Consider the following 24,069-nt stretch of genomic DNA (forward strand, 5'->3'; position numbering starts at 1 on the left):
GCCGCTGTGGGAGCCGTGAAAGGCTTTAGGCTTTGCTGGCCTCCCCATGTTTCTCCACAGGCTACTACGATGTCAGCTGTGTGAGCTTTTGGGATTCCGTCTCCACCTTTAACATGTAAGTGTTCTTTCAGCTTGTGGTCTTAGAGGAAAGATGGCACCGATGGGAAGAGTCCGCACTCAGGAGGCCAGAACGGACAAACAGCGACCTCATGATTAGTAGGGCATACATTCATTTTGAGCTAAAATTTGTAAATAGCCCCCAAATTCTGATAGTTTCACTAGAACTGGTTTTTACAAAACAGTTCATTTGTGAGCTTGAGTAATGTCTTTTGCCTTAACGGTAACTGCCGCCGTCTGGACCAGGGGACCAGGGGACCAGGGGAGCGTGTGGGAGCCTCAGCTAGAAAGTATCCAGGCGGGCAGTGTAGTCATACCAGTGAAATTCAGCCGTGTTCTGTGACTGACGGCGTGATACCTTAGTATCTTAAAAGTTCAAACAAAATAATATCGGTTGACTGCAATAGAAGTGAGACTGGAGGGGCGCCTGGGGGGCTCACTCGGGACTTCGGCTCAGGTCGTGACCTCACGGTCCCCACGTCGGGCTCCGCGCTGTGTGAGGCACGCCTGAGATTCTCTCTTTCTGCCCCTCTCCTGCTCGCACGCACTCTCTCTACAACAAAACGAAACAAAACTTGTAAAAAATGAGGCTTGAGGTTATGAATTTGCTTCAGTTTGGATGGATCATTAATCCTCACCCTCATTTCATTGAAATTACGTATAATTTCTGTGTTCCACGCACTGGGCTGAAGTGTGCTGCTAAAATGACTTCTTGGCGCACTTTTCTTAATTCTCAGGGGAAAAAATTGGTCGATAGGTCTAATGTCCTCAGATTAAAATTTTGGCCTGTGTTCTTTGCCCTATCAGATGAGCTAGTGGATGAGGAAGTAACTGAGAACAATAGCTTTCACACCGAGTGGAGTCACAGTCACCTGGAGGGCTTATTAAAAGCAGGTTGCTGGATTTCACCCCAGGTTTTCTGCTTTTTATCTGAGTGAGAATCTCAGTTGGGACTTAAGTGGAGAGATTACTTACTGTTCCTTTTGTCCCTTAAATCTCTCCGAAGCCGCGTCGCTCTTTTCTGTTCCACGTGTGTGTAGTTCTATTTTGTGTCTCATCATCGAGGGATATCAGGACTCCTGAGTCCTAAAAACACATTCTCCAGCCATTGTCCACGAGTTGTGTGTTCCGTGAGGGCGTTCTCGAGATGGGCTTCCTCAAGGACCAGATGCACCTCGCCTGGTCCTGGTCCTGGTCCTGGTCCTGGTGCTGTCCTGGTCCTGTGAAGGTGCAGACTCGGGGCGGAGGCGGGAGGGCGGCAGTCACGTCTCAAGGAGAGGACTTGAGAGGGTCAGGTTATAACTGTGGTATTTTACAGCCTGGGACACATACAGAGATCGTTCCTGTTAGGCATAGGCCACACCTTCGTTTATTGATCCTTTCGTCACTCGAGGGCCCCGGATCCAGTTTGTGCTGGAGAACAGGAAAACGAGTTCTTGGCCTCAGGAACCCGGGCAGCGAAGGAGGCAGGCAGACCATTGCAGTGCAGCGACATAAGGGTTTTCACCTAAGTTTTGTAGTAGGGACGTCCACCTGAATCTGGCGGTGAGGGTCAAGGAAGACCCTGGAGCGTGAAGAGGTTGGCCAGACGAAGAGATGGGTCAGACTGTTACAGGCACAGGCGAGGGAAGAGTGTCGTGGGCCTTGCCTTTTTTCCAAGCTTTCTTTGTCTTTATGCTTCAGAAGCATACTGCTCCTAATTCCTCTGCCTCTTCTTCTGAGTACACATACAGGACATTTGGTCGTCAGTAGGTCTCGTGTTCAGTCTGATAAAACGTAATAATTGAAAAATCTCCAGCTTATAACCACTGTGTCTGTAGTTTTACCTGCCTTTCCTTTTTTTCTTTTTAATTTTTTTCATGTTTAGTTTTGAGACCGAGACAGTGCGGGTGGGGGGAGGGCCAGAGAGAGGGAGACCCAGAATCCGTAGCAGGCTCCAGGCTCCGAGCTGTCGGCACAGAGCCTGACGCGGAGCTCGAACCCACGAACGGTGAGATCGTGACCTGGGCTGAAGTCGGACGCTTCACCAGCTGAGCCACCCAGGCGCCCCGTACCTGCCTTTTCTGTTGTTCGTGCAGCGTCTTCTGGGTTTCGTGAGGCGGACAAGAACAATGAAAGGCTAGGCAAATGAAAGTTGAGTGCTAATTGAATTTAAGTGAAAGAGCCAGGAGAAGAATACATAGTAGAGAACGTTTGTAAACAGCATCCTTAGTACGGATCAGACATTCTTTACCTTTGTACGTAAGCGTGTGGCTCACACACACGCTTTACCACTGTGAATTCACACACGAGTCCTGTGACCGTGGAGGAGACCTGAGATCAGGTAAAAAATTCAGTGTTTCGTATTTTTGTTGGGTATTGTTAAAGGCGTGACCAAGTATACATTTCTGGAAGTACCTCAGAATAGTTTATCATTTGTGTTGCTCTGTGCGTTCGTAAAAAAATAAGGGAAGTCGGCCTCTGGGTGGTCTAGCGAGAGACCCTCGGGTGGCAGTGCCGGGTTCTCCTAGGGATCCTGCCCCCAGCCTGATTGTGTGGCTCTGGGCACGAGCGTCAGCCTCTCTGGCGTCAGTTCCACATGCAGATGGAAGGAAAAGTTCAGATAGCTCTGAACTTTTGTGTTTTTGCACTTTCTTATCCTGGAGCCTTTTTAGTCTGATTTATATTAGAGCATAATTCCATAATGAGGTGATGCCACGGACATCCCTTTCTGTGATCTGTTACACTCTTATTTCCAAAGGGCCTTACAGATTATGAGCATCCCTCACTAGCCAAATCATTCACTTCCCAAATTCAGCTAATTAAAATTCAGATGGTGAGGGATATCTCTATATTGGCAGATATTACAATTACTCAATTTTTTGTTGCTGTTGTAAAGGCAGACATTTCATGATGGGCAAGACTTTGATATTTGAGTATCAGTCCCTGAAGTACCTTGAGCATTGACTTCAAACTGACAACAGAAAGGCAGAGCTGTTGTGGACAAAGCTTGACTTAGACCCCTTTTCTTAAGCTCTCCTTGTAACAGGAGAGAACATCCTTGGGATTTTCTCACACAGTTAATACACTGTTCCCAAAACATGTAATTTTTTTTAATATTCATTTGCTTATTTTGTTTTTAAAAAAAAATTTTTTTTAATGTTTTCATTTATTTTTGAGACAGAGAGCATGAGCAGGGAAGGGGCAGAGAGAGAGGGAGACACAGAATCTGAAGCAGGCTCCAGGCTCCGAGCTGTCAGCCCAGAGCCCGACACGGGGCTCGAGCTCACAGACTGTGAGATCATGACCTGAGCCAAAGTCGGACACTCAACTGACTGAGCCACCCAGGCGCCCCTATTTGCTTATTTGGGGGAGAGAGAGAGAGAGTGCACAAGCAGGGGAGGGGCAGAGAGAGGCGGAGAGAGAGAGAGAATCCTGAGTGAGTTCTGTACTGCCAGCACAGGGCCCAACGCCGGGCTTGAACTCAGGAACTGTGCGATTGTGACCTGAGCCAAAATCAAGAGCCCGATGCTTAACCGACTGAGCCACCCAGACGCCCCTACCAAAACGCGTAATTTGAGCAGATTATTAAGCTGTACCTAAACGTCCGCATAACAAGGTGCAAAATTATTCTTACTGGCAAGCGAGAGATAGACACTTACGAGCACTTAACTCTTTGTCGGTGGCTGTTTGCAGCACAAGCAGTGAGCAACACGAGTGAATTCCTCTCCAGAGTCTGGGCGTGCTGAGTGACAGCACAGATGACACCGGATGGCTTGGGGAGCCGAGTGGTCCTTAAAGAGTGGAAACATTAGTTACTAAATTACCTTTTTTTTTTTCCTCCAAAAAAGTCTTTATTATTTATTACATACAGAGGGGAGGAGTTCAGTCCTTGGCTGCCACTCTCCTCACGGCTGCCAGGACGTCGCTCAGCACCTCTCTCGTCCTTTTGGCATGGATGTGCGTCCCCTCCCTTTTCTCGATGAACTTGTGGTGCGCTTGTCCTCGGAGGCGTCGGGCAGCGCATGGCGCACCTCGGGTGGCGTCCTGCACGAACTCGGGGTGTGCTTGGTGAGGGGGCCACGGCCGGGCCTTGGCTTGCTCCTGTCCTTCCCTCCTGGTGGCCCTTGCTGAGCGCCCCCCCCCACCCCACCCCCGCCAAACGCAGAGCCTGGGCTGCTGCTCCTCGGTGGCCCCTCGGTGGCCCCTCGGTGGCCCCAGCAGCCCGAGACGGAATTCCTTTCAATACTTTGTATCTTTCTCAAGGGTCCGGGCAGTATGGTCTCTTACGTACTTACCTCCCGGTTCTGTTTTTCATGTTTTGTTTTGTTAGGAGAGAACGTTGGAATTATTCTCTAAGCTATCTGAAGAGAACGACTCAATGCACCTGGGTCAGGCGGTCTGTGGGCATGAAGTGGTTGGGAGAATCCAAGAACATGGTGGTGAATGGCAGGAGGAGTGGAGGCAAGTTGTCTAATGACCATCCGCAGAGCCCGGCCAAATTGCAGCCCGCGGGGAAGGAGGCCGCGAAGGCCGGCAGACACGCGGTTGAGAGGAGGTCGAGCAGATGTATGTACACGATGCAACTGTCATTTCCGTTGTCGCGCGGGGCGGTGATTCTTCGCAGCTTGTAACGTGTATTCTGTCTCTGCTGTTTTCAAAACAAGTTTTCATGTGCTCCCAGCTAACGGTGCAGGTTTTTCTTTCCTTCTTTCTTTTTCACCCTTTCAGAGTTTTGACAGTCCTTACTCTCCTCTGACGTGTACGCCTCTAGTTCGGTGCTTAATAAGATCGCTTTAATTATGCTTTTGTATCCATAACTTTAAGTTCTATTTTGTAGCGTGGATGTCTGAATGGCTGACCTGCTCTATAAACTGTATTAAAGTGCTGCTGCTGAATTTCTTTGAAGTTCAAACTGTATTTTTATGTTTGATGTAAGTATAAGTATGTATCTCTTTGAAAACTGAGACGTGTGAATAATAAATTCAACTCTCATTTACAGGGGAAACGGAATTTAGGGCAGCGTCACAAATTGTTGCCGTTCCTTCCGTTTCTGTAGGGCGGACGGTGGTGTATCCCGACATCAGAGCACTGTTGATGACGCGTGACTTCTCACCTTGCTCCTCCTTGGTGAGGGTGGGGCTGCTTGTGGAGAGTTCAAGAAATAGTTCTTTTAAGAGCAGGACAGTGCCCCGGGATGCGTGTGAGCCTTAGGTAGGCAGCTGCCTTAGGTGAAGATACCCAGTGGCGCACAGCCGCGTGAGGGAGGACGGCTTTTTCCGTTCTTGTTTTTCCTGAGGTTAATTTAGCCCCTCCGGAACATCCTTCGTTTGCGTTGGAATTGGCCCGCTCTGAGTAGGGTTGGCTCTGCCTGGCATTTGGAACGGTTTCAGGTAGATTGCACCAGTCCTGACTGATTACCCTCATACCTGTTAGAGGTTTATGCAGTTTACGGGGCCCAGGCTGCCCTTAGCCTCTCCATATCAGAGCAGGTCACTGTGTCTGTAGTACACGAGGCAGAAATCCCTGCTCGGGGTAGGAGGGAGAGAGCCCAGGACTGGATAGATTTCTCCTATTCGTGGACACCCGCCCACCCTGTAGCACGTGACGGGAACCGAAAGGAATTGAGAAACGTAACGACTATAGCAGGGGTATTGGTTCCGGGCGGTAAATTAGGCGACTTTTTTTGGTCGGTTTTTAATTTTTCCATATTGCTGTTGGCCTTCTTTTTGGGCATCCCAGAGCAAAAAGGTCTTACAGTTGTTGGAGGTACGTGATAATTTAGAAAAACGATCGTTAGATGGGCTACGCTTTGCCGTGTGTAGACAGATTTAGAGGACAGGCTGGAAAAACCCAGAGAGTTGAAGACGGACAGCATCGTATTGAGTGTCATTGGACACGAATGATACAAAAAGAGAGCCAGTGATGAAGCAAAACAAAGCAATGTTCCATCTTAGGTAAACCTCAGTGATTTCACGTGACAGAGCCACAAAATACACGAAGCAGACGCTGACAGCATTGAAGGGAGAAACAGACAATTCAGTGATTTGGAGACGTCAGTTCCCCACTTTGAATAGCGAACAGAACAGTGAGGCAGAGGATGAACAGGGAAAGACTTAGACACTACCCTAAACCAGTGCTTCCTGACAAACATCTGTAGAACACTCCACCCACCAACAACGCACGTTCTTCTCAGGTGCACGTGGAACGTTCTTCAGGATAGGCCATAGGCTAGGCCACGCAACAAGTCTCAACAGACCTGAAAGGATTGGAGCCATACATCGTACGTTCTCTGACCACAGTGGAGTAAAATTAGAAGTGAATAATGGAAATTTGAGAGAATCACAATCGTTGACTCCTTGAAAAGCTCGACAAAGTCGGCAAACCTCTATCCAAGACTAATCAAGAAAAAGAGCAGAGTCAAGAATGAGAGAGGGGACATTACTGCTGCATTACAGAACTAAAAAAGGTTATAATGGACTACTCTGAACACTTGGATGCCAACAAACTCGGTACCTTAAATGAACAAATTCCTAGAAAGTCACGAACTACCAAAATGGATTCAAGAAGAAACACAAAAATCCAAATAAACCTGTAGCATGTAAAGAGGTTGAATCAGTAATTTTTAAAACACACTACTAAGAAAGTCTCAGGCCTGGATGGCTTTGTTGGTGAATACCGGCAGACCTCTAAAGAGGAATCAACACCAGTTCTTTACAGACTGTTCCAAAAAGTAGAAGGAAAGGGAGCACTTCCTCATGCAATAAGACCAGTATTAACTCTGCTACCAACACCAAAGACCTCACAAGAAAAAATACCCTAAAAAGTACAATATATCTATTAAAGTATGGACACAAAATCCTCAACAAGATACTAACAAACCAAATCCAGCAACAAGTGAGAATGATTCTGTTGCATAAGCAGGTGGGATTTATCCCAGGAATGCAAAGTTGGCTTTAAACCTGAAAATTAATGCTCCCACTTCAGTAGCATGATGGACAAAACCCATATGATCATTCCAATAGATGCAGAAAAAGCATTTGACAGAATTCAGCACCCTTTCAGGGTAAAAGCACTCAACAGAGTAGGAACGGAAGGAAATTCTTCAACCTGATAAAGGACATCTACAGAAACCCACAGCTCATGTCCTACTTAATATTGAAAGACCAGTAAATGCTTTTCCCCTAAGATCAGGAACAAGACGAGTATCTTTTCTCACTGCTTCTGTTCACTATTGTGCTAGAGGTTCTAACCACAGCGTTTAGGCAAGAAAATGAACTAAAAGGCATTCAGGTTGGAAAAGAAGTAAAAACCATCTCTCTTTGCAGACGACGTGATTGAGGAATCCACTAAAAAACATTAGAGCTTGGGGCGCCTGGGTGGCTCAGTCAGTTAGGCGTCCGACTTCAGCTCAGGTCATGATCTCACTGTCTGTGAGTTCGAGCCCTGTGTCGCGCTCTGTGCTGACGGCTCAGAGCCTGGAGCCTGCTTTGGATTCTGTGTCTCCGTCTCTCTCTGCCCCTCCCCTGCTCATGCGTGCGTGCGCGCTCTCTCTCTCTCTCTCTCTCTCTCTCTCTGTCTCAAAAATAAATAAAAACATTAAAAACAAACAAAAAACATTAGAGCTTATAAATGAGCTCAGCAGTATAGATCAGCACGCAAACTATAAAACTTACAGTTTGAAAACTGCAAGACATTATTGAAAGAAATTAAAGAAGACCTAAATAAATGGAAAGACATCCCATGTTCATTGATTAGAAGACTTAATATTGTTATGATGGCAGTACTCCCCAAATGATCTACAGATCTACAGGGATCTGTAGGGATCTACAGGGAGCGAACGCAGTCCCTATCAAAATCTCAATTGGCTTCTTTGCAGAAATTGACAAACGGATCCTAAAATTCTTGTGGAAATTCAAGGAACCCAGAGCAGCGAAAACAGTGTTGAGAAGGAACAAAGATGGCACACTCACTTCTCAGTTTCAAAACTTACTACCAAGCTGCAGTGTTGTATTTGGCTAGACACCTATCCATGGAATAGAATCAAGAGTCTGGAAATAAGCCTTCATGTTTGTAGTTGATTGATTTTTGACAAGCATGCAAAGAAAATTAAGCGGGGAAAGAATAGTCTTTTAATAAATGGTGCTGGGAAAACTGGATATCCACATGCAAAAGAATGAAGTTGGACCCTACCTCACGGTATGTGTGAAAAATTAAAATGGATCAAAGGACCTTAATTATAAAATCCCTGGAAGAAAACAAAAGCATACATCTTCATGACTTTGGATCAGGCAGAGGTTTCTTAGATAGGACACTAAAAGCACAAGGAACAAAAGAAAAAAGGTAAATTGAAATTCATCAGTATTAACAAACTTTTGTGCTTTAAGGGATTAACATCAAGAACATGAAGAGACGCTCACAGAAGGGGGAAAAACATTTTAAAATCACATATCCATCCGATAAAGGACTAGTATCTAGAATATATAAAGAACTGTTACAAGTCAGCAGTAAAAGACACTCCAATGTCCTTCTTTCTCTTTCTCCCTGCCTCCCTCTTTCTTTCCTTCCCTTCCTTCCTTGCTTCCTTCCTTTATGAGAGGGAGAGAGAGAGTGTGCACAGGGAAGGGGCAGAGAGAGGGAGACAGAATCTCAAGCAGGCTCCACGCTGCCAGCGTAAAGCCTGATGTGGGGCTTGAACTCACGAATCGCGAGATCATGACCTGAGCTGAAGTTGGATTGTTGACTGACTGAGCCACCCAGGCGCCCCACAAACTCCAATTTAAAATGAGCAAGGGAATCTGAATAGACAGACATTTCTCCAAAGACACACAAATGGCCAGTACATGAAAAGATGCTTGAAATCATTAGTCATCCGGGAAATGCAAGTCAAAACCACAAGGTACCACTTCACAGCTGTTAGAATGTGTCAAACTAAAAGGACAGATGGGGCACCTGGATGGCTCAGTTAGTTAAGCATCTCACTCTTGATCTCAGCTCAGGTATTGATCTCAGAGTAGTGAGTTCAAGCCCTGCATTGGGCTCTACGCTGAGCATGAAGCCTAGTTTTAAAAAAAAAAAAAAAAAAAAAAAAAAAAAATGTTTATTTAGAGCGTGAGTGGGGGAGGGGCAGAGAGAGAGGGACACATAGAGTCAGAAGCAGGCTCCAGGCTCTGAGCTGTCAGAGCCCGATGTGGGGCTCAAACCTAGGAACCGTGAGATCATGACCTGAGCCGAAGTTGGATGCTTTAACCGACTGAGCCACCCAGGCGCCCCTGAACTGTGCGCTTTAAATGGATGAATTGTATGGTATGTGAATTACATTTCAATAAAGAAAAACATAACGACTTTGATAGCTTTTACATACCTACATGCAAATGAATAACTTGATTACAAAACATATGCCTACCTACCTTTTGATAGGGCCTTAACATGTTGTGTTTAATTTGCTTTTTGAAAGAGTGTGGAAAAGAAAGTTACACCTTGCACTGTCTTTCATTCTTCCACATCTTAATTTTGAGAGGCTTCAAGTTATACTGTTGGCATAATTACATGCCTGAAAAGATTGTCTGTGACATGCATGTCAGGCTTAAATCAGCACGGATGAAACTTCACCCATTTAAGTTTGGCTTTCCTTTGCTCTCTTTATAAACACCATCATTAAACCTCATCACTTCGGTTATGTATTTCCGGCATTTCTCTATTTTTATCCATTCATTCAGAATCTGTTCTAGACAGGTTAGAAATAGGCCTGTCATTCTCTCTCTCCTCCTTTCCTCACTTCTGCTTCCTGACTCTGTAGTCACAGGCAAGTCTCTTCTCCTGTGGGCCTCAGCTACCAGGTGGGGAGTGAGGGTCACCTGCCCAAGAGGAGGATGGCGGAGTTCACCCCTCGGGGGGCCGCCTCTTCGTACTTGATGTCCGTCCTGGCACTTCCTGCAGAGAGTTTCTTGTGTTCTTGTCTCCTGTGTCCCCCGGCCCTGTCCGCAGTGGCGCTTGATGCTGTCTTTTGCCACGGTGGTGAGCGTCCACTCATCCCATTTTTCGTCTTCCTTGATGGGACGGGGAAGGCATTTATTTGAGCCCAAGATTCTCACGACTACCCAGACCCTGTTCTTGGGAACCCTGGTGATATTACCTGCTAAGCAAAACGCTCTCGGTCATTCGCTGTGTTTGGCTTTCTGTCTGTGCAAAACGTACTCCGTTCTTAATGGCTGACTTGAGAGGGCAACGAAGCTAAAGGTTTTAAAGGTAGATTTAAGTAGTTTTCCCTTTGAGTTACTTTCCTTTCTCTTTCTTCTCACAGGTAATGGTAATTCGGGGTTCGAAGGCCAGAGTCGATATGTGCCGTCTTCTGGAATGTCTGCCAAGGAGCTCTGTGAGAACGATGACCTGGCGACCAGTCTGGTTCTTGACCCCTATCTAGGTTTTCAAACACACAAAATGAACACCAGGTAATTGTAAGTCTGTATCCTGAAGTGGAGCGGATGATGATGTTGAGTGTAAGAGAATAGATGCTAGTTTTACTTTTAGTCAGAATTTAAGATGACATCAAAGGAAAGGTCTTTGCTGTAGAAGATTTTGTGTTTGAGGCAAGAAAAGCAACAAAAGCTTCCAGGAGTCTTGTCAGTTTTAATTCTGTGTTCTTATTTTATCTCAGGCTGTTCGTATGAAAATATAAAGCTGGGGGAGCATCTCCTAGTCTATTTTAAATGTTGTGATAATTAGCTGAAAGAAAAATCTTAGAAGTATCCTGTGAAGCCTTGAAAATACAATAATTTTTTTTCTACATAAAGTAGGTTACATCAGGGGTTTTTTCATGATTTTATTACAGAGTTTTCTTCTAACTAATTGCAACCGTATATAGGGAATGTATTGCCGTCATGTTTAATCTTTGAGATTCACCTCGTCATTGGAATGAAGAGAATGTTAAAGACCTGCATCTGTCTGTCCAGTCTGCAGATCAGAAAATAGACACGGAGGTGCTTTATCGAGGCTCACATGCCATCTGTATAAAATATGGTTAACACTGCTTTTGAAGTCTGTTATCCTTTAAATTTTTTAATTCACGGGGCGCCTGGGGGGCTCAGTTGGTTAAGCGTCCAACTTCAGCTCAGGTCATGATCTCACGGTTCATGAGTTCGAGCCCCGCGCCGGGCTCTGTGCTGATAGCTTGGAGCCTGGAGCCTACTTCAGATTCTGTCTCTCTCTCTCTCTCTCTCTCTCTCGCTCTCGCTCGCTTGCTCACTCTCTGCCTGCCCTCCCCCTGCTCACATTGTCTCTGTCTCTCTCTGTCTAAAAAAAAATTTTCTTTTTAATTTTGTAATTCATGTTTTCTTAAGCATCTCTCCCCTGAAAATGGCCCTTAGATACTTTCATGATTGCCACCAAACACTAACTCGGAACTTTACAACTTTCCCTCTTAACGTGAGTGGCAGAGGGCTTTCAAGTCTGGTGAGTTGAGAATGTATAGAGCCAGTTCTAGGCCACCGATCCCTCCTACCTTCCTGATACTTGCAGTGGTGTTTTGTAGCTCCAGGGCCAGTGACAACCCCAGAGCAACTTGATCACCAGGTGACTAGTCGCCGGTAGTTGGGGAGGGAGGCATTGGCGAATGAAGGTGATTAGAGGAAACTCTTGTGCCATTTTCCCCCTTTTAATTCTGTCCATTGCTAAGATGAAAACAAAAGACTGTATGATTCGTTTATCAATTATTTTCTACATCCAGAAAGAAGTGATTTGGATAAAAATGAGCCTTTGGTATTTTCATGATTCCTGTTACCATAGATCTTTCCTTGCTAAAATGAAGTGACAAGTTGGAGTGGACTTGAGAACGTATTTAAATAGCTCCCTGACCTCAGAGGGGCAGATGCCTAAATTTTGTAAGTAGACAGGTGGATAGCTGTTGGCTGGGAAATCAGCAGTACTGGATGCCCTAATAGCCAAATAAAATCTGGTTTGCATTATTTTTTTCTTAAATTATTTTCTCAAGGAATGTTTTTAAAGTCTGGTTTTTTTTAGTAATCTCTGTACCCAACATGGGGCTCATACTCACAACCCCAAGATCAAGAGTCGCACGTTCTTCCGACTGAGCCAGCCGGGCTCCCCTGGTTTGCGTTATTTTCAGTCCATTTCCCTTCTTTTCCCCAGTGAGGCCACTGCTGCTTCTCCTAGAAGGTCCTGGTAATAGTTAAGAAATATGAATCGCTTTCACATAACAGTCTTAGAGAGGGTCAGGCTATTACTGCAAAGGCCCATAATTATGACCTGGCGTCATCAAGGAAGAGAAAAAAGAGCTAGGTAGGTCACGTTCACTGTGCCCTGTATACTGAACTGTGGAAGCACATAAACCATCATGGAAAGACTGCATCAGAATAACAGAAGGGTCATTGGTTTAGGAAGGAACTCCCTATAGTCAATTCCCCATCCTCCCGCCGTTCTTTGCTCCAGAAGATGAGCAGTTTACCTGTTACTGGCTTCTACAATAGGAAGTTACTCCTATTTTTTAATAAAAGTCCTGACAACTGTTTCCTATAATTAGTTTTACATATGAGTCACTTGGGGAGTCTTGTTAAGATGCAGGTTCTGATTCAGTAGCTGTGGGCTGGGGCCTGAGATGCTCCATTTCTAACAAGCTCCTGACTGTACTTGGAATAGCGAGGTCCTAGGCCATCTGGCCTCCTGAGCTTTGTTGTGATGTAATGAGTACATAAAAGGTCCTTATCAGGGGGCGCCAGGTGGGGCTCGGTCAGTTAAGGGTCCGACTCTTGATTTCGGCTCAGGTCGTGATCTTGCAGTTTGTGAGTTGCAGCCCGCCTCAGGCTCTGTGCTGACGGTGCAAAGCCTGCTTGGGGTTCTCCCTCTCTCCCTCTCCGTTTGCCCCTCCCCAGCTAGCGCTTTGTCTCTCTCTCTCAAGATAAATAAACTTCCTTATCAGTAGTTTCCTAGGCTCGTTTAAAAACGTGGAGTCCTAAAATGTAAAATTTAGCGTTTACCCCACAAATGTTTAAAACCCAAGACATTACTGTATCTGAGCATCCCTGAATTAAAATACAGGATCTAAAATTAAAAGTGGTTAGGGGTGCCTGGGTGGCCCAGTCGATTAATTGTCCAACTCTTGATTTTGGCTCAGGTCATGATCTCACGCTTTGTGAGTTTGATCCCCGCATCGGGCTCTTTCAACACAGAGCCCGCTTGGGATCGGATCTCCCAGTTTCTCTCTGGTGGACTCTCTCTCTGCCCCTCCCCCCACCCCAAAACAAATAAATAAATACACTTTTAAAAGAGGAGGGGCGCCTGGGTGGCTAAGTTGGTTAAGCGTCCAGCTTCGGCTCAGGTCATGATCTCAGGTTTCATGAATTTTGAGCAGTTTGTGAGTTCAAGCCCCACATCAGGCTCTGTGTTGACAGCTCAGAGCCCGGAGCCTGCTTTGGATTCTGTGTCTCCCTCTCTCTCTGCCCCACCTCCGCTTGTGCTCTGTCTCTCAGAACTGAATAAATGTTAAAAAAAATTTTTTTTTAATCTATTTATATATTTAGGGGCACCTGGGTGGCTCAGTTGGTGAGTGCCTGACTTCAGCTCAGGTCATGATCTCACAGTTCATGGCTTTGAGCCCTGGATCAGGCTCTGTGCTGACAGCTCAGAGCCTGGAGCCTGCTTTGGATTCTGTCTCCCTCTCTCTCTGCCCCTCCCCTGCTCGCTCATTCGCTCTCTCCCATTCTCTCTCTCTCTCTCTCTGAAAAATAAATGTTAAAAAATTTATATGTATATTTATAAAACTGGTTAAGCCACGTTAAACATCCAGAAGAAAACATTTATTCGTGTTTTCCGCTACAACATTTAATTCTACTCCTAGAGTTCCTGGAGTAGCCATTGGTGTAGAGAGAGAGTCTGGTGCGCCCTGGTTAGAGCAGGTCAGCCGACAGCAGCACTGGCGCCTTGGGCCTGTGTGGCCGAGCCGGCACGTTGCTGTGTCCCCGGGCACCTTGCACCAGAGGCGTTCTTTTCAAAGGTATTTTAACGGATTCTTTTGCAAGCTGACATTTGGGAAGAACGCAGAAGTTTCATTAATGAAGCTTGTTAATCTGAGTGAAAGGCACACGTTTTCATTTAATCTTAGTCACTTACTTGAAAATAAGACTGTCTTTTCTGTTCTTCGTCTTTTGAGCAAGAATTTGTCAGAATGTTGACTTAACGTCATTCTCAAAGATACCATTTTATAGAAAATAAGGAAACTGTAGTGCCGTATTAGAATAATCGTAAATATTCCTTATAAATTGTTAGTGTATGGACTTCTCTTTCTGTGAGGTGTGAAAGATGGGACCGGAAGATACGACAGCTTGGATTCTCACCGTCCCAGCCGTCTGTGTATCCCTTGTGTGAGGGATCTTTTCGTTGCCCTGTTGGTACATCTGTAATTTGATTGTCATTTTTTAAGTTTCTCTGTTTTATGCCTTCTTCCCTCCCTCTGCTTCTTTCAGTGTGCCTTCAGAAACAGTGTTCGGATACAGTAGATATTTAACGATTTAAGAATTTCCTTAGCTGGCTCTATTCCGAATGCTTATTGTTTAAATCTTGATATGTCCCTCCATTTATGCACAAGTGAGTCAGAGTTGCAGCCTGAATATCTGGAAATGGTATAAACAAAATAGAAATTTCAGTTTACTGGGAAGTACTTAGATTTAAGTGACTCTTGTCAATTATGAAAATTAAATTCTTCCCTTCCCAGAGAAGAGAGTCGTTAGTCATGCCTCTGATTTTTTTAAAAACCAAGCGGAGATCTGGTACAAGTGCTGTTGTACAGCAGGGGGGATGCTTTCTGTCACGGCCCCTTGGTTTTAGGCTGCGTGACCCAGAGATTTCAGTCTCCTGAGGCGTTGGGGAGACTCACTGGACGTTGGGCTGAGCAGGAGAGAACGTGACAAATGGGAAGAGTCCTCGTGGGACTTTTGGAACTTTTCTCTATTATTTGGTCCAAGCTGTACTTCAGCCTGCACCCATCCTTCCAGTGCTGTAACTGTCTAATTTTAATTTGGTTGTTTACGTATTATGTTTCGTGTCCACTGTTGGATGCGAACTAGACATCAATCACCCTAAATATCACTGTAAAGTCAAGTGCTTGACTAGAAAGCGCAATGAAACTTCTAGACCTTCTAACTTAATATGATCAAGGGGCAAATGATGTCGTGTGGGAAGGAAAGAATTTCAACATCTTGGCTTTTGTTATTATACTGAGTCTGCCCGTGGTGTCACAATCTTCTCGAGTGTCACGGCGTTCGTTTTAAGGACTTCTGCAACAACTACTATTGTAAGTCTGTTTAGAAATGACAAGTACAAATTATTCAAATAGTTTTTTATTGTTGTTGTTTGTTTTTGCATTTATATAGCGCCTTTCCTTCGAGGAGCTCAAGGCATTTTTCAAAATCTGACAGTTTTCCTCACAACAACCCTGTGAGGTAGGTAGAGTGCATTACAAACAATAATAAGATACCAACTAACCTGTTTCGGCCTTTATGATGTTCTCTTATGTTACGTAATTGGAGGTGTCAGCATAAACACGACTTTTAGAACGTTTTGCAAACCTTTTCAAATAGTTTGGTCTTAGTAACAGCTGTATTTAAAGAACCACTTGTACTCCATAACAGGGTAATTTTGTAAGAGAAAGCATTCATCAGAAGATCAGGAGTCACTCCCTGGGATTAGCTGAGCACTGCCGGTAGGACTCAGCCGGGGGTGTCTCTGGTGGTGGTTGACTCTCAGGTCAAGAAGGAGCGAAGAGCTGTGGTTCTAGCATGATTCCTCGGCACCTGCCAACTGTCCGTGTGCAGTCAAACTTTCTGAGAGGGGGAAATGTGTTCACGATGTTGCCTCGCGGTCTTCTTATTTTATATCTTGAATGTTTGAGCGTTTTCTCTCTCTTCCTCTCTCCTTCCCTTGCTCCCTTTTTTTTGTCCCCCTCCTCTTCCCCTCCCTCCAGTCAGCTCTTGGTTGTACTTGCTCATGGAAGGGCACAGTAGCACAGCTCACACACATCTGCAGCTTTTCCTTCCCTGGTCACTTGGGTTTGGAAACAGAAAAACCAAATAGCAAGAAAACCTGGGAAGTCAGTCTCTGGAAAGAGTGGGGAACAGGTGTGTGGGAGTGTGAATTCATGTTTCTTTCTGCCCTTTGTGATAAAAATGATTTAAATGACATATTTTTGTATTTCATGTACCAGCCATTGATCCAGAGGTGCAGGAGGAGAGAAATAAATGTTTGGTTTATTTAAAGTTGTCAAGTTTGTATGAAGAGGGGGAGGAAGGACGGACTGATTGGGAAATGCCAAACACCTGTCTCTTGCCTCCCCTGCCATGCCATTTGCCGTCCCCCATCCCCCAGATACTAAATTCAAAAGTATATATTTGTGTCCAGCCCTTTCACTGTCTCTCCGGCTGGGCTCCGTGCTGTGCTCTGTGGCGAACGAAGTCAAATCCTATTCTGATCGTGAAACGCCACCGGGGGGCCCCCAGAGCTCCCGTGAGCGAGTAGGACTGGGTAACGGTAGTCCCTCTGTTAACGGCCCTCACTGGACCTGGTTTTTCTCATTTATGGAGCCAGAGGGTTGCTTTAGAGAACCTAAATTCCCCTTTAGCTTTGAGAACCGTGGCGTGAGTGAGGATAGCTTTGTACAGTTCGTATGGGAGGTCTAGAACGACCGTGGTTCAGGAGGGGACCGAGGGAATTTCCCTACTCCGTAATACGGACCCAGGTCATTGCTTTCAAGGGTCTTGAGTGCCTTTTGCTCTGGCCCTATTAGTTGTAAGAGTCTTATGTGATGAAGTAATTTTTATCTTCCTGTGGTATCTGTCATGATGGGATTGACTTGAACTGTCAGCCAGGTGATTTGGATGTACTTCTGTAGGATTCTCAAAAACGACTGTCTCGTCCCCTTCCTGTCCGCACCCAGAACCATCTCCTCCTCCTTTGCCTCAGTGTCATTTCACGCCTTCTAGCAGCCAACCGAGACAGAAAGTTTGACAGTAAATTACATTTTAAGTGAAATGGAGGTTCTTGCTGGTGAGTAGCACGAGGGACGGTTTTGGGGGTTTTGTTTGTGTTTGAGGCAATAGAAGGCAGGAGAGCAGAAACGAAAGTCAGCACAGGAATCATAGAAGGCAGACCATTAGGCAGTCAAGAGTTGGTTCCTCTGTGTTGGTTTCAGCATATAAATGGTTTGGCATCATGAATAAAACTAAGGCTAGCTGGCAGGCAGTTTCAGATAGGGAGGGACATGCCTCAGGAAGCGGAGGGCACACAGAAAGCCTGTCAGGACGAGCCAGTGTCCGTTCCAGGTCCGTAACCTGTTTTTCTGACAGGTGCTTAGGAGCTTTAGGTGAATTTAGCCCTGACTTCGGTTTGCTCTCGAATGCATCAAGCCATGTGATTATTTGAGAACAGAGTGTCCCCGTTGGTCAGTTCCACGGGAAACCCGGAGATCGCTGGGCCCTTCCGGGGTCTTGTAGCCTGGCCGCTTGACACCCTGGACTGCTCGTCGCACTCTGAGTGAGCTGCTGCTTTTCTGCTTCCCGCCGTGTCGTGTTCTGTGTTGCCTGCAGGGGTGTGCCTCAGCCGGCAGCTGCTTGCTCGTCTGGTCTGTCCTGCATGCGCACGTGACCCCCTAGTGCAGAGCTGCGGCCAGACGGACTTAGGTTTTCTGAGGAACCCAGTCTGGAGAAGACCGCTTGTGGCCACAGGTACCTCGTAGAGTAGTCGACCTGCGTGGGAGTGTGGGTGCTCCCACAGTTCTGCGGGTGATTTTTAGATCATTTTAGTGGTGGTTCTCTGACAGCCTGGTTAAAGACCTTCAGAGTTGTTCGAAGGACTTGCACTCGTCTGCCCGTGAGGGCGGGCTGGTGTGCTCATTGGTCGAAATGGAAAGTAATACGGGGCATTGCCCATTTGTCCATTTCATTGTCCATTTGTCCAGTTGTCCATTTGCTGTCTCCGGGATGGGTTCGAAGTCTTCCTGATAGTCCTGCTTACCAGCTGTGAGAAGCTTTACTGAAACAGGAGCCCGTGGGTAGTTCGTTCTCCAAGGCGTCAGCCTGCTTTCCTAGCTCCGGAAGTCCTCTAGGGGTCCTGTCCAGTAAACAGTATTTTACCCATTCAGGATCTCACGTCTTCCCTCTTCTTTGTTCTAGTACTTTCCCTCACTGTTGCCGGCCAGCTGACTCCCTTGTTCATCTCTTTGAACCCAGCCTCCTTACGATCCTCTGTGTAGGCTCCCTCTCACTTTGCCGTCCTTCTTTGGATTCTTTCCTGCCTATGGTAGCATTCTGCTTTTCCTTTAGAAGGCTGAAATCACAGCATTCCTTATTGTCAACTCCACATCGTTGTCAACTCCAAAACCCCTTCGCAAACAGATCTTACACTTCAGCGAGAGTTTCTGTACTCTAAAGTGCTGTCGCGTGTCGTTTGTACCCTGCTAACTTGCATTAGCATAGCGACGCCTTGCTTAACTGTTGGATGCATACATGTGTCTTCTAGTCCCACTGGAGTCTCCATTCCAGAACAGCGGTCAGGTCTTCTCTCTCCTGTTTTTCACCACAGCACCTGCGCACGCAGCACCTAGTAAGGAATCCTTGGTGAGAGACTGTGGCTTGAAATTTCACTGAAATGTTACGAATACGTTTGTGATAGCTCACCTAGAAAAAGACTTCTTCTGCTTCCTGTGCTGGAGTTTGGGCCAGATCTTCCTGCGAGTTTAGAGTTCTCAAGTTTATGAGATGTGCAGTTTGTAAATGTTGGAGTAAGGTGTAGTTCAAATATATTTTCTTCTCGGCCACTAATAGTTTTTTCTTAACACCTTATCTGAATAGCAGTCTACTCCTTTTGTTGTTGGCAGATTTAAAAACAACAACGACAAAAAACTTTATTTGGGAAAATAAGCCAAAGGCAATTGACATGAGAAGACATTTTGAAATTAAGGTCCAAGTACCTTTGTCATAGAACATGTTTTACTGGGAACACAACTTTAGAAAAAGGGCTTTACCAGTGTAAGCCTTTCTTGGACCATGATCGCATCGTGTGTGACTCTTGCTAGCGGTACAGCATTCCGAAGACATTATGGCTGGTTTTGTTACGGAAGCCTTTCAGCTTCGACATCACCAGTTCAGCAACGCCACCATTAGAGTTGTGGTTTTTGCCCTTTTTGTTTTCTGAGTGCACCTCTCAAAGATGAATTTGACATGGATATTAGGGCATCAGGGTGTATTTCAGGACCTCTTGGGGTACTCGATTTGGGGGGTTTCTAACTGCGCACATGGGGAATGTTCTGTTTATGGCATGATTTTGTTTGCTTCATCCTCCCGAAGCTCATTGCCTTGCACTCTTCTGGCTCGATTGTGCATGCTCTGGAAAAGTTCTTGTCGTTCTGACTCTCAACCAGACCAGCTCTGTTGTAGATCTTTTTGTACCATCCAGATTTACAGGACTAGTGTGAGCCTGAGGCAGACAGCTTCGTTTGAGTCATCTGGTCATTTCTCAGTTAACGAGGTAACAGTGAAAGAAAAAAAAAAAAATCAAAATACAGTTGGAAGAAAGAGAAGTTCTGTCTCCTGGTGATCTCTGTTACTTGTGCAGTAATGATTTATCAGGATCGCTGGTTATTCTCTTTTATTAGGTCTGGCTGTTTTCAGGTTATTTCTTGCCTCACGATTTCTCTACAGTGGCCCAGGGATGGCGGATAACTAAAGCGAATGTTTTGATTTCGTTCAGATTTCGGCCTATTAAGGGAAGGCAAGAAGAACTAAAGGAAGTCATTGAACGTTTTAAGAAAGATGAACACTTGGAGAAAGCCTTCAAATGTTTGACTTCGGGCGAATGGGCACGGCACTATTTTCTCAACAAGAACAAAATGCAGGAGAAATTATTCAAGGAACATGTAGGTTTATTGATAAGATTACTACTATTTATCTGTGTGGGTAAGAGCAGAGTAAACTAAAACTTAAGTTTTAGTGAACGCTGAAACTTGTAAGTCAGTTTTTCATAAAGCTGATCAATGTGAAGATCTAATAACACATCAGATCATTTGTATAACTCTCCAAAGAGACAACTTGGTCATCTGGAAGTGAAATTCTCCACGAACTTTCAGAGGAACATGGCCAAGCCGTCAGGTGCTCAGATACGTGAAGTTGTAAAATCACAGAGTTTGTTACTTAACGATCCTAAATGTTTCACATTTCGGTGATGATTTGCTTTTGGATTCTGAATAAGTCTAACGGGATAAACAATTTAATACAAATACCATTATCTTCTTCTGTTTTAGGTATTTATTTACTTGCGAATGTTTGCAACTGACAGTGGATTTGAAATACTGCCCTGTAATAGATACTCATCAGAACAAAATGGAGCCAAAATAGTTGCAACAAAAGAGTGGTAACTATTACACTAGTATAAACCCGTAACATACTGTCAGTTAAAGTTCTCTCTTAAGTTACCGTTGAAGTGCTAAGAAAGTTGTGGGAAGGAGTGAAGCCAGAGCCTTGGCCCAGTGACCTGGGTCAGGACAGTGGAATTAGAAATCTGAGTTGAACCAGATCCCGTCTCTCAGCCCACGCACTTTGACCGAGTCGGAATGCTGCTCGGTGGTGAGGCCGCCGAAGAAGTCCAGGTGCCGGGGCTGGAGAACCTGGCTTCCGTGTCCCGGAAGGCCTGCTCTAGGCCCTCCGTGTCCTGCTGGCCTAGAGAAAGGTTGGGTGTGAAGTCTTAACGATCCTAGGAACTTCACAGGTGGAAATGTCCCGCCGAATTGCCTGCTTAAGTGTACACGTGTACATGTATGTGCCAACTTGAGTAAGGGTAGTGAAGTTGAGGCCAGCTAGGAAGGGTAAAAGCCATTCATGAGGGAATGTGTGATCATTTTTTTCCTCTAACACCCGTTCCTACCTCACCTCCCAGAAGAAGGAACGTGTTGCCCTTCTTATAAGCCGTCCTCACGTATTTTTTATAACAAAAACATTAGGATCAGGTACCTGAAAATGGAATGGGCGAAGAGCAGTATACCCAGGCCTCTCGGGTGGGTGCGCGTGTGCGTGCACGAGCACCATCAGTTTGGACAGGTGCACGTGCGCGAGCGCACATCGTAGTGTATTGAGTCCGCTGGTCCACTCCCCCAGCTCCCGGTGCTTTCGGTGGACGTGTAGCTTTCTGGTCTTGTAGTCTAGAGCTGCACCGTCCAGCACAGCAGCCACCAGCCACTTGTGCCTCTTGGGCCCTTGAACGGTGGCTAGTCTGTACCGAGAAGTACCGTAAATGTGATTTACGCGCCAAGTTTTATGGTAAAATGTGTTTCCCGTTAATGTTTCTTCTACTGATTACCTGCTGAAATAGTAGCGGGGGCCTCTCGGGTTCAAAGACATTACTTAAAGTAATTTCACTTGTTTTTTCTTTACTTTCTGATTGTCATTACTAGAACGCTGCAGACCCCACGTTTGGCTTCCGTTACGTTTTTCTTGGATAGCGCTGTTCTAGAGGGTGGTGTCCTCATTCCGGGTCCCCGTGACCTTTACTACTACTGCTTGTCTCTGTCTCCTCCGTCCACTCTCAGCAAGTTGCATTTGGTGTAGCAGATATTTGAATCCTCCCTGCCTGCAACACGCTGTACTAGGGGCCGTAGGGGACTCGGAGACGAGGTAGCACGGCTTCTGGCCTGGAGCACCTCCCGGTCTCTCGTAGGGCTAAGGCAGCTGTAGGGTGGCTGTGGCCCGAGGCCGTCGGCCTTCCAGGGAGGATGAGAGCGTAGCCCGGTGAAGGTCCCAGGGGGTCAGCCAAGATGCACACAGCTAGGTCTTCTGGATTCCCGGTATTTATTGGACAGGCTTATTTTATTAAAAGAAGCCTTGTTATTTATAATTACTAGTAATTTTTAACATGACATATTTTAAATAGGAAACGAAATGACAAAATAGAATTACTGGTGGGTTGTATTGCCGAACTTTCAGAAATTGAGGAGAACATGCTGCTTAGACATGGAGAAAACGACTTCAGTGTCATGTATTCCACAAGGAAAAACTGTGCCCAGCTCTGGCTTGGTCCCGCCGCCTTTATAAACCACGGTAAGCTGCGCTCCTCGGGTGGCCGTGCGAGTGGCGGGCAGTACTGCTAAGACGCAGCAATGACCTTGTCAGACTGCGTGGAACCTCGTCTCCCTGTAGAGGAGGCTGGAAATAGGACTTCCTTATTTTTCCCCACCAGCGTATTAAACAAACAATCCTGTCGCTTAACCTGAGACCTAAACTTCTATCAAAAGTTGTGAAATGATGTGGAAAGCTTATTTCAGATTTCTGTAATTGTTCGTGTTTCAGATCTTATCTACAGTTAATTGACTTTATCTTTTGGACATTTTTCAGATTGCAGACCTAACTGTAAGGTAAGCATAAACTTTTTTTTACTGCAAGTATTTTGTTTCTGTTGCAGGCATGAGTTTCTTAATGAGTTCATTGTATTTCAGTTTGTGTCAACTGGTCGAGATACGGCGTGTGTGAAGGCTCTGAGAGACATTGAACCTGGAGAAGAGATTTCTTGTTATTACGGAGACGGGTTCTTTGGAGAAAATAACGAGTTCTGCGAGTGTTATACTTGCGAAAGGTATGCGTCAAGTAAAGTGTCCAGCTTGTGTGTTCTTGTAACCGCCTGATGATTATGGGCACCAACTAACGTTGCTTCCTTCTCCTTTAGACACGGTGGGGGGGGTGTGTAGTCTCTTACGTTCTGTAGCTTTGGTCCGATAAAATGTGCATGAACAGTCGGGGGATACACAGCTCTTTGGGGGCCGTGGCACCTGAGCCTTTAGAGTTTTCTTATCACCAGCTGCTGCTTCTGAGTAGATCAGAGTACCAGCGTGCCTAAAGAGAGGACGGGAAATACCGTACACGTGTGTGCACGTGCATATCCGCGCGTGTGCACACAGACACCCACAGTGCCAGAGTGGGGTTGCCCAAAAAATGGCAAGTGACATTCACTTATGATGATCATGTGAAAACACTGAAGTTGTCCTGTGTCTTACCAAGCTGTGGCTTCTGGATTTTTTTTTAATTTTTTTTTTTTTTTTAACGTTTATTTATTTTTGAGACAGAAACACAGCATGAACGGGGGAGGGGCAGAGAGAGAGGGAAACACAGAATCAGAAGCAGGCTCCAGGCTCTGAGCCATCAGCCCAGAGCTCGACGTGGGGCTCGAACTCATGGACCGCGAGATCATGACCTGAGCCGAAGTCGGACGCTTAACCGACTGAGCCACCTAGGCGCCCCCTTTTTTTTTTTTTAAGTTTATTTTTGAGAGAGAGTGCACGCATGTGAGGGAGGGGCAGAGAGAGAGGGAGAGAGAAACCCAAGCAGGCTCTGCACAGACAGGGCAGAGCCCAACACGGGGCTCGATCTCAAACCACTAGACAGTGACCTGAGCCAACATCGAGGGTCAGATGCTTGGCCTACTGAGCCACCCAGGTGGCCCAGGATTTTTTTTTTTATTTGAACATAGTTGACACACAAGGTTACGTTAGCTTCAGCTGTACAGCTCAGGGATTCAGCATCTCTGTACATCATGCTGTCCTCACCACAGGAATTTCTACGTTTTGATGCACGTACTCTTCAAGATTCCTCAATTCTGTCTCTGAATAAGGAAGCTCCTCTTGTGACCCATCAAGATTCTGGAGTCCTTGTAGAAATCCCCCAAATCTGACTTAGCCAGACTGCTAGCTCACACTATTCATTGGAGTGATTTCTGCATCCAGGAGCTCGTGGAGGTGACGTCACACGCTTGTCTTGCTAGTCCTGCAGGAAAGCTGCTGTTCCCAGGCAGTGCAGACTTGCATGGGTCACCCAGGGGAGCCGACCTGGACTTGTTGAACCCATTTTTCTTTTTTAAGTTTGTTTATTTTGAGAGAGAGAGCACGAGCATGAGAGGGAGAGGGGCAGAGAGAGAATGGGTGAGAGAAAC

General features: G+C 45.8%; 1 protein-coding gene across 7 annotated transcripts in view; it reads left to right on the top strand.

Moving 5' to 3' along the window:
- Positions 1–24,069, top strand: part of KMT5B (lysine methyltransferase 5B) — a 58,819-nt gene that overhangs the window by 18,603 nt on the left and 16,147 nt on the right. For 3 of the 7 annotated variants that reach the window (XM_086676711.1, XM_086676717.1, XM_086676712.1), the window contains exons 2-9: positions 4,430–4,665; positions 10,400–10,547; positions 15,480–15,548; positions 19,849–20,014; positions 20,399–20,508; positions 22,021–22,187; positions 22,482–22,501; positions 22,583–22,719. In XM_086676711.1, the coding sequence (XP_086532837.1) occupies positions 4,506–4,665; positions 10,400–10,547; positions 15,480–15,548; positions 19,849–20,014; positions 20,399–20,508; positions 22,021–22,187; positions 22,482–22,501; positions 22,583–22,719 (977 nt within the window). In that variant the 5' untranslated portion in view covers positions 4,430–4,505. Of the gene's footprint in view, positions 1–4,429; positions 4,666–5,098; positions 5,227–10,399; positions 10,548–15,479; positions 15,549–19,848; positions 20,015–20,398; positions 20,509–22,020; positions 22,188–22,481; positions 22,502–22,582; positions 22,720–24,069 lie in introns of those variants that run through there. The other 4 variants (XM_086676714.1, XM_086676713.1, XM_086676715.1 and 1 more) reach the window with 4 other exon arrangements.

The sequence above is a fragment of the Puma concolor genome, chromosome D1 (assembly GCF_028749965.1).
Source record: "Puma concolor isolate L17-30 chromosome D1, mPumCon1.1.hap2, whole genome shotgun sequence".
NCBI classification, from domain to species: domain Eukaryota; kingdom Metazoa; phylum Chordata; class Mammalia; order Carnivora; family Felidae; genus Puma; species Puma concolor.